This window comes from Eurypyga helias, unplaced genomic scaffold (genome assembly GCF_000690775.1).
Source record: "Eurypyga helias isolate BGI_N326 unplaced genomic scaffold, ASM69077v1 scaffold14749, whole genome shotgun sequence".
In the NCBI taxonomy this organism is placed as follows: Eukaryota; Metazoa; Chordata; class Aves; order Eurypygiformes; family Eurypygidae; genus Eurypyga; species Eurypyga helias.
In genome coordinates, this window is record NW_010270435.1 from 34,872 (window position 1) to 45,765 (window position 10,894).

The 10,894-nt window shown below is 38.7% G+C and overlaps 1 protein-coding gene across 1 annotated transcript in view; it reads left to right on the plus strand.

The window, feature by feature from the left end:
• Positions 1–10,894, plus strand: part of L3MBTL3 (l(3)mbt-like 3 (Drosophila)) — a 71,332-nt gene that overhangs the window by 27,714 nt on the left and 32,724 nt on the right. Inside the window, exons 9-10 of the mRNA XM_010158452.1 lie at positions 3,294–3,385; positions 3,928–4,079. Of these exons, the coding sequence (XP_010156754.1) occupies positions 3,294–3,385; positions 3,928–4,079 (244 nt within the window). The remainder of the gene's footprint in view (positions 1–3,293; positions 3,386–3,927; positions 4,080–10,894) is intronic.

Here is a 10,894-nt window from a genome sequence, read left to right on the forward strand (position 1 = left end):
TCACTATTTATTCTGATATTTGTGGAGTACTGTTATTCCAATGGGAGGGAGGATATGCCAGTCTTGCATTGTTGGGGCTTTTTGTGCATTTTTATTGGGTTGGACTGATTGCTTATGTTTTGCTGTGATATGACATTTTAATAATGATTTCTTTATAGTGCCCATTGCAAATCATACGGACCCTAAAGCTGATACCAGTAATGACGTAGGGCGCGATATTTGTGGAGTACTGTTATTCCAATGGGAGGGAGGATATGCCAGTCTTGCATTGTTGGGGCTTTTTGTGCATTTTTATTGGGTTGGACTGATTGCTTATGTTTTGCTGTGATATGACATTTTAATAATGATTTCTTTATAGTGCCCATTGCAAATCATACGGACCCTAAAGCTGATACCAGTAATGACGTAGGGCGCAGTATCTTATATAAAATACCACCTCACAGCAGAATTCAAAGTTTGATTGGTAGCCATTCATTTTCCAGATACAGTGCAAACTTATGACATTTATGGTGCAAACCATAAACTTATTTGGAGCCTGCTGGCCTGAGAAAGGAGCAGACACTCCTGCCATGTTCTGTGTATTTCTGTCTTGGGGAGAATTGTCTTGCTTCACAGGAAGGGGTTGTAAGAAGGGTGTGTGCCAGGGGAATTTGGGGGCCTGGTAACTGACCCCTTGTTTTCTGAGAGGGTTGAAAGAGGGTATCATTCCAAATAGGCCTAAGTCCTTGTTAGGTCTCGATGCCCTGGGGTCATGGGAGGCTATTTATGGTTATGGTAGTGGACTGCAGGCGTTGTGAGTGACATGAGAAAGGCATAATGTTGTTATAGATGTTTTCTGGTCCATATTTCTATCCCTCTTTATTAAAACAGGAGGGGTAGGTTTCTCAGTGCCACCAGGTGGGACGGGCCGTGCGGCAAAGTCCCCATGGCAGCAGAGGCAACAGGCAGCTGCTGCCGGGCTTCAAGTAGGTATGAGGGAGCAGAGCTGCAAAACTGAATTGGGCTTCACAGGAAGAAAAAACGTGGTGTTTCAGGACACTGTTAATTCTGTGTGCAGAGAAGATCACTTTTCTGTCTCACACAAGTGAAACCTGCAGAGGGTTTCGCAGCCAGCAGGGAAGGGAAGAGCCTTGAAAACTGTTTGTCACTGAAGGTCCCAAAGTAAAAATTGCATTGACTGTGCTGTATCTGCAGTCACTAAATCAGATTCAACTTTGGTTCTTTTTTAAGAGAAGAGAGGAGCTGGAGATCTCACTTTCTCACTTGGTGACAGGAGGACCCGCACTGTCCAGAACCTGTTTCACCATCTTACTAAAATAAATTTTTTTCCCATGGACTTTGGCCCAGTATCTGATCCCATCACATATGCAGTAGGAGGGAGTTTTGTGTTGTCTACTGTGAGCTTTGTTAGGTTTGAATATCCTCTAGAATTACAAAGAGAAAATTAAAGCCTTGATACTACATTGCTTTCAAAATATTTCAGCTGGTCTGTAGCTATAATGCATCAAGGCAAAAGGCAGTTGGAGTAAAATGTCATTGATTGGACTTGGAGGTTAATTTGTGTTTGCTGATATTTAAAACGAAAACTGAGAAAGGCAGAAGCGGAAAAGGTGAAGTTAGAAGATTTTTTACTTGTGGTTCCTTGGAAAATATGAGATTCTCATAAGGTTAAACAGAGCTGTTATCTGCGGCGTATTCGAGTAACAATTCAAATAGTCAAGAGGTGACACATTTCAGTAGTTAAGGCAATCACTGAAATTGGTGGTGGTTTTGGTCTTGTTTTAGTGGATTGTAATGCATGAACTAAAACAGACATTTCTATAACTATTATTTAGCAGGTGAGTAAAGGAAAAAGACTACTTGCTTTATGACTCTTAGCATTGTTTTATAGATTAGAAGTACAAATGGTTTCTTCTCAATTATTTTATGATGGTCAATATAGTATGACTTATTTTATTTTTTTCTCTAAGAAACTAGAAGAGGCAAGCCATCAACAGAAATACAGATTTCTTTCCAAGTGCTGTATGCACAGAATAAAAAATACATAAAGTTCACTTGGGGGACAATTTACATTGTAAATACATAAGGGGTCCTGGGTCATTGATGGTGTAAGCAACTGTTTTATATATAAAACTGCTTTATATATATAACGTAGTTGTTTTGTTGTTTAACTTGTTTTAAAGCTAGTAGCAGTCATGCTGTATTAGTGATAGCCTGAGGATGTAATAAGGTAAAGTCTGTAGGAAGAAGGAATTTTTTTTGTTAGACTGACTGCCATAGTGGGAAGAGCTTTGGGGCCTGTAGGCCCTTGCTCTTTCTGAAGTAGATGCAACAGACTGAAAACGATCTGGAGATCATCGCCCTGAGCTTGTTGGTTGTGTGTGTGTGTCAGTCAGATGACCAAAGGGAGTTAGTTGGTACCTGTGAGTCAGAGAGGTGGAAAGGTGTGGTTTTCTTGGGGAGAGACAGGGGTGTGACCTGTAGTCTGTGCTGCTTGGAGAGATTTGTTTGAAGAGAGGGAGATTATAGTATAAAACTGATATTTCACTAATGTTGATTTTTGATAGCTGGTGGAATTACGATTTTTTTTGTTTCTAGACTCCCCCTAGATGTTCTTCCCTTGAGAACCTTAAGGTCTCCTGGCGGCCAGGACTGTGAGGTTGAAAATTAGGGGTAGAGCAGGGAGTTCTGTAAAAAAATTCTGAGCTGAAATCTCTCGAGTTCTTCTCTAGTGCTTTATTTATATGACTATTCTTGCTCCCAGATGAAGATTAGGAACAGTTCAAATGTCAGTCCTAGCCAACTGTAAGAAACTAATAATGTGCAGCTCAAGAAACTAGAATATTTTTCTCAGTTAGTGTAAAGAAAGCTTGACATTTTTTTGTAAGGAAGCTCAGCCAGCCCTAAATAAAGAACATGATTCTTCTTTGTAATACCATATGCCCAAATAAAAATAGAAAAGCTTCATCAACTTTCTTTTGAACTCTTTAAGCTCCCCTAAAGTGTGTCCTGCTAAAATTTCTACTAATCCAAACCAGTGCTCCCTCAGTGACTCACCAAGTTCATACCGGGGTAGGATAAATAAGTAGTTTTAAAGGAAATTTTCCCAGTGTAGTTTGGAAAAAATTAAAATAACTAGATAACAGTGCATAATCTTTTCAGTTTTGAAATTGTAGTAAAGAGTTCAGAACTAGATGGAAAAAATAATTTGATTAATTCTAATCAAATCACCTGCATGCAGCTAGTGTCTCATGCATGTGATTTCTTGTCCTTTTTTTATGACTCTCACTTAGGATATAAGGAAGAAGAATTCAGCTGGCCCTCATACCTAAAGGCATGCAAGGCTCAAGCTGCTCCTAAATCACTGTTTGAAAACCAGAATGCAGTAAGTATTTGCTTCTTATTAATCGTGCGGAAAGCTGCTAGTCTGCTCATGTGCATGGTAGAGACTCTCAGCACGTTTCAGTGATGGCAGACTTGAGACCTGAAATTTAAGATAAAAGCATTTACAACAGATTCAGTAATAATTTCTAGCTCACCTCGACAGTTGTGATCCATTAATTTTTTACTAATCTGTTTAAACATTCAGGCGCATTCAGAAATGATATATTAAATGAAATGTAAGACGTCATTATTACTGTGTCTCACACCATAATGTTGTGGAGCAAGCACAGTCTTTCAGAGAGAGTATCTAAGACAAAGTTAAAACCAACACATTTAATTTTAGCAGCATGTTTAGGGCTTTTTTATTTCATAAACCATAAGTCTCTGTTTGAGCATCTCTCATGTCTACTAATTAGGCTGCTGCCACTCTGTTGGGGCAACTAATTGGGAAACTTAGAAATGACATGAATATATTGATTGTGGTCACAGGGGAGATTTCTGGTTTTATAGTGTTTATCTTCAATGAAATGTCTTTCTATGTAGACAGTGATTCCATCGGGATTTCGAGTGGGGATGAAGCTGGAAGCCGTAGACAAGAAGAACCCGACTTTCATTTGTGTTGCTACGGTAACAGACATGGTGGACAATCGTTTTCTGGTTCATTTTGACAACTGGGATGAGAGTTACGACTACTGGTATGGTGTTTTTGTTTTGTATCCTAGTGAGACATATCAGATGTATCTGTTAGCTTTCAACGGTATTTTCTGTGATGCTTTCCAGACTGCCAATACAGTTACCATGCTAACTTTTGCTAAATTTGTAATCATGGCCACCAAAGTGTATCTTGGTGACAGACTGGAGGAATCAAATGTCCCATGTCAGGTTGCACATAAAAAATGTACAGAGATTATCCTAAATGTGTGTTCCCGTGTGCTGCTTCAACTGAAGTTGTTGATTAATTTCTCATTTAAATTACATGCCAGGTTCATCTTTAGTGGAGAATATACAACATGATAATGTGACTGACCGTACTTGGAATTAGGTTTATGCATAGTTGTGAATTGAAAGAAAGTCTGTGTTTTTTCGTAAGGTTCTTGAACCACTGTGTTGTTCAGACCAAACCTTAGCCACCTTCTGTAAGGCATTGAGGCAGTGGCAAAACCTGGTTTTAGTGTTTTGTGTTCTACGTTCTTCTGAAAATGGGGATCCTGGTATCCTGACCTGTGTTAGAGATGACCTTTCTGCATACCGTATGGTGGAGCAGCTTTGTGTATCTATACGAAAAGTCATAAAAGTCCTGGAGCAGGACATGCTATGAGCATAAAGATCCTGAAGAAAATTCAGGCTTTGGCTGTCAGTGCAGGTTTGTATCTGTGCTTTCATCTTCTTTTGGCAGATCATTTAGACCCAAGTAATATATCTTACATTCTTTGAAGAGTAAGTTACTACAGGACAGGTAGAGCATTTTAAGCCTACATCTTGGGTTCTGCAGTGGCAACTTAATTGTATAGCTGAGCTTGTAAAAATAAATTGAGGAAGTTTTCTTCATCGTATTTGGTGACTGCTTAGGCACCGTGTCAATGAGAGTGACGTGAAACTATTGTTTAACTTCAAAACTTTTCTGAGTTCAACTCTTGAAATAATAATTGTATGGGCTACATGAAAAATAAGATGTCAGAGAACTAGATTATTGAAGCAGCGTTGAACTGGCATTTCAGTGAAGAACTGAGTATCAAGATAATAGGTCATGTGAGTCAAAGACCAGAAAGATTGTTTCCATGAAGAAGTAACACAGAAAATACATTTCCTCTGCAAAGCAGCAGGAAACTGGACTGGGAAAAGGTATTCTGAATTTCTTGATACTTGAATGCTCACTAATAAGAGTTATGCAATTAATAGTTAAAACAGAAATTAGGCGAGGCATTTAGTGCAAACACAATGCAATACAACCTGTAGTTTGTTCAGAGGTAGCATAAGTGTCTCTAAAACACTGTATTGTGTATAGCAGATACACACTGAATTTCAGGCTTGTTAATATTCCCGTGTCAACAGGAATTTTGTCCACCAATCTTCTAAGAAGAGAGTAAAGCAGTTTTTAAGTACATAACCAGGCTTTACGTTTTTGCAGTCATAGTATTCTGAAGTGGGCTATCTGAATTTCATATATAGAATACATGAAATAATACCTTCTTAAAGGATGAGGGGAAAATTGAAATGAAAAATATATAGGGGGTTGAGAAATCACTAGAGCTGTATTTATACTGAAGCCAAGCTGAAGATTTGTTCTTTTGGTGAAGTTGTAATACTTTCTGGAAGGAGCAAGAAGATGCTACCAGAAATATTGTGCATGGAAATTAAATTCTGAGTGGGGTGGCCTACTTCTCTGCATTGGTGTGATTGAGAATGAGAGTGAATAGAGGAGGAAAGAAAGGAAATGAGAAAAAAGAATAGCAATTGAAAATATCAGTGGAATGTCCAACCAAAAGAGACCCTGAAAATGCATCCTGAATTCATCCCACTTACATTTTTAATTTTAGATACCAGGTTTGTAGGGGCCTTAAAGTATCTAAGGTGCCTTAAGTTTCATATCTACCAGCTCGTTGGTTTTTGTAAGTAAAAATGAAAAGTTCTGTTAGGATTACCCAGAGTGGAGCCTCACCGTTTCTCTGCACCTGTGTGTAAGTTTCCATCTCAGAATTATAATGAATGAGAAATGGTGTATATAGTGTTTGTAGCTGATTATTTTCAAAAAAGTACCTTTTTTTTCTATATGCCTTTTATGATTTAATTTGAGTAGATTCAACTTCTTCATTGGGGTTAAAAATTCTTCCCTCTTCTTGGATAACTCAGTTGACTGTTTTACTGGACTTCAGGCAACAGAAATCTGTTAGCATCACCTAAGCTTATTTAGGCTTCAACTTTCAGCCTGAAGATAGTCCTCCTGACTTTTCCCTGAGTGCTAGAAAATACATTAATGGTTGAAAGTAAGTACTCTGCTAGAATTAGTCATTACTACAGCACCTTAGTCCATGGTGGTGATATTTTCAGTGATTATAAATCCCATTAAATTGTCCTTTGGCAGTGGCTTTTAGAGGGAAGAAAAGTGAAGAAAATTGACAGATTTAAGACTTTCCTTCAGGAGGAGAATTTTGACCCATACTACACAAACCAACAGGTCCTTCCATCAGTCCCGTCTTTTTTGATTAAATAAATAATTCTTTGAGAGCCAAAGACATTCCCTCTGAGTGGAATTTCCAAATTTTCTTATTGTTGACTGAATCTGGAAGTAACATTTGGGAATCTTTGGGAATGTTTGAACTCAGAGTTAACTACAGGTCCACGCTGGACCATGCTGGACAGTTCCATACATGTTCTGCTGGCACACAGATTTACATTGCCTCAACTTCCTAATTTTTTTGTGACCAAACCCAAGCGCATCCAGAGCTGGCGCTGGAGGGGAAACTGTGCCAGCTTGTTGCCGCTTGCCCACGGGAGAGATGGAGCAATGGCAGCACTGGACATGCTGCTGCCCAGACTCATTGGGTCAGAGGGCTCTGACTGGCCTCATCCATGGCTTGGTCTGAACATCCCCTGCAGAGAAGGTGCTACTGGCAGTTTTCGAGATCAGCTTACCGGAAGTGTGAGAACATACAGTGTCCCATGCTGCACTCACCTGTCTGTCTTGCATAAAAAAAACGATTCTAAAGCGCCTTGGGAAGAGAAACCAACTTTTGATTTTTCTGAACCATTTTCTGATCTGTATGAGTTTTGGAACAGACTAGACTTTGGTGTGAGACTAAGTAGGAGACCAGTTCTCCACCAGCATCTACTACTTTGCTAACGGCCAAGTCCATAAAAGTTGTGCTCTGATTGTTTTGTTTTTGAGATAATTAACTTTGCTTCACTACCTCTTTGAAAAAAACAGTCTTTTTGAAGCATTTGTATTATGCCAAAAAAGAAAAAAATCTTAAAGAACCATGAGTCACACTGTGTGCTTTAAAATATTTAAATGGATAAGGAACCAGTATCTGACCCTAAGGCTCTAAAGTTTCATGTAAATCACCATGCAGCTGTCTTATTAGACTTTAAATAGAAAATATGGTAATGTGGCTTGCTGTGCCACCTCTGGACTCATACTGTAACATCATGGGCCATGTTTTGGGAAGTCCTGACCTAAAGTAATACCAGCTTTACACTTGGCAATCATGAAATATTCTCACTTATGCACTAGATGGGGCTGCAGGATGGTTTCTATGTTTTTCTTTCTTTTTTTTTTTTTCTGATGTATTGTTAGATGACTGGCATCTCACAACTGAGAAGTTGTATAAGTAGCATTCTTGAGGACATACTATTATTTATTGGTATAACATTTGTGTATGAGCGGTTTTTTTATAGATAACATTTTCTTTACAGATTGTATCTATATTCAGTGAAGTGGAAATCAAAATACCAAAAAGTTTGAATTCCCAAAAGGGAAAATCAGAAATTGTTTCAAAACAGACAATGAGTATAACACAAACAGCTTATTTTAAAGAAAATGACAATGACTAAATAAATCTCTGTCCAGATTTTCAGGTGGAGGCCCAGTGGGAAAATATTTTTCTAAAATAATTGAAAATTAATTTTTTAAGTGACCATTATTGTCCATCTCTCTTGATCTGAATTTAATGAGTTGTATATATGAAACAGATTTTTTGGGAAAAATTAACAGGTGAAAGTGACCAAAAGAAAAATACTATCTTCTTCCATATCTGAATCCCCTGTTGGGACATGCTCTGCTGCTGTGAGTTAAGGATTGTCGAACAGCACACATGCTCCTTTCACTCAGTGGCACACGTCGCCAGCTGCCCTTGGCTTTTCTCACTGCAGAACAACTTCTGGCCTTTTACATCACAGTTCTTCCTTACTTTGATATCTTTTCTAAGATGTAGTTAGCCAGTCTGTAACTCAGTGGAGCTGCTGTTTGGTCTGTCCCTCCGCGTGGTTCTCTTACAGGTTCAGCTGGTGCACTCTGCTGCTTTTGGCTCTGCTTCAGCTGCCTGGATTAGCTTCAGTGTCCCACATGGAAAATAGATGGCTGTTTCTAGCTGCGTGTTCTCACACAACAGAAAGAATGGATCACAAGTGCCATGATTTGTGTGGACATCACAGTCTTCCTTTATAAGTGGAGCGTGCATGTGTCGCCACTCCACTGCTCGGTGGAAAGTGGTGGTGATATGCTGCGGTCCAGGGGTAACTGAGTTTGGAGGTGCACAGTTTTTCCGCTCCTGCTAGTCGTAGTAACCTTTTTTGGCCTAGCAAGCATCCTCACAATTCATGGATCATCAGGTTTTATGAAGCATGTGAGCCGGATGCTCTGCCTTCTGTTTTGGAACAAAGGAGATAAAAAGCTGTGGGACGCAGCAAATTGATTGTGAAAAGTCAGAGTATCCGTTAGCATTCCAGCTGACAAATCTTAGTCTTAGCCTTACAGATTATTACTGTTCTTCCAAAACTAGATAATATGTCCATGAAATAACACACATTAAAGCATAATAGTTTTACTTCAAAGTGTGTGTGACTTGTACTGATCTCTGCTTTTTATTGTTAAATAGACTGTTAGAAGTTAAAAGGCTGTGTGAAATCGGTAGGTAAAGATGGACTCTATGACCTGGTTTTGCTGGAACAGGTATGGCTTTTTTTCCTGAGGCCACCACGGTTAACACAAGTTTCTTATAGGCTCATTGGTAATGACTGGGGTTTTCTTTTAAAGCAAACCAAAATGTGGGTGTTTCATGGTGCTGTTTTGTAGTGCTGTGGTGTGTACCGCTCGTTGCTGTGTGTTCTGTGTCCGCTCCCATTGTTGTAATGTCAGAGCATCTTCCAGGAGTGCATCTTTCATTTTGACATATCTCGGTCACTTGCTTCTTGACTCTTCAAGGCAAGTAGTGTGTGCAATGGCATTTACTTTTCAGAATTTTATAAAAAAGTACGTTCGCGCAAGGCAAAACAGAATAAATGCGCTTAGAAGGTTTGTCCTGGTAAATGTTTTTACATGTCTATCTCATTATTTTAAGTATAATATTGATTATATTATAGTGACTCATAAACACGGGTCTTCTTCCCAAATTAAATCAGGAGACTTTTGAAAATAATTTCTGGACTTTACTCCAAAACATTTCAGGAAATACAAGGGTATGTCCTTCCAGTGTAGGATACCTCATCCATGTAAAACTCCAGCTTGAGAGAAAAGAGAAGTGTTGCCCTCCTTGCTCATTAGCTTCTCTTCACAGTAACTGTGAAAAGAAAGGGAGAGAACAGAGGGAACATGAAGCATTCACCTTTTCTCTGATTTGTTTGGGGTGAAGTGTTTCTAGGAGACATGCTGAGTTTTAACAGTGCAAATTATCACAAAAGTCCTTTTGCTACCTTTTATTAATAGCAATTTCAGTGATTTAGAGAGTACCTGGTGCAATACTATAAATACTAAATACATACAGTATATCTTTATATATAATAGTAGGACAAAAGGTTGGTATTCTTGAAGTAAGTTGGGTCTTGGCTATTGTCAGAGCCATTACAGAGTCTATGAAAGGTAGGTTTTATCTGCTGGACATTGATCTGTTTGGCATCATTACAAAGAAATACTACCAGGGCTGTTTCATACATAAAGCTGCAAGATAATTGTAGTAGGTTGGCCAATATTTTTCATCATTAGTGTTTCACTCTTTTTAGGTAGAAAGCTAGAGGTGTGCTTGTTGTGAGACAATGCTTCTGAGATACCCAGCCTGCATTTCTGTTGAAGTACATACATAATGGATTTTAGATGTCATGTAAAATTACTTTTCAGATTTAAAAAAGGTGTTATTCTGTGTATTCTAAATAGGATGTGCTCCTTCATTTTTCTTCTACGCAACACAGGTTCAGAACCGCAGTGTGATAGCCCAGGGTTCAGCCTGCAGTCTATTCTGTGCTGTGTTTCCTTTTGCAATCTTTAAAACACATTTGTGTTCAAGATCTGCAGGCCTAGCATTTTGATCTGAGCTTCAAGATGTTAGCTTGCCTGCTATTTTACCTTCAAGTTCTCTTTCTGTCATGCACAGTTCATAGCACTGTCTTAGGTATTACAGATCATCAGTGTGATATTTTTTAGAAAAATACGAATTAGTACTGCTCATTAAGGGAACTTAATTACTATGAACATCCAGCAAGCTAATACTTTATAGGCAGATACAGACATTGATTATTTGATAACAGTCAGGGGGAGCAGACCCACTGTTAAGGTATTTTGTATTAGTAACTCCTGGGCTGAGGGGAAAGGGAGAGAATACATGTTACTCTCCAGCCTAATGGTTGAGACATTGACTTCAGAGAGGAGAGGTTAAACAGATTAAATAGAAAGTGGATCACAGTGAGTGTGAATTATTGTATATGAAGTACGTATCTTTATGAATGGATACTCTCTGCATGTCTGGTTTTCTTATTAAATATTTAAGGAGTGTTTGGAAAGCAGCATTCCTTCCGCAGGAGT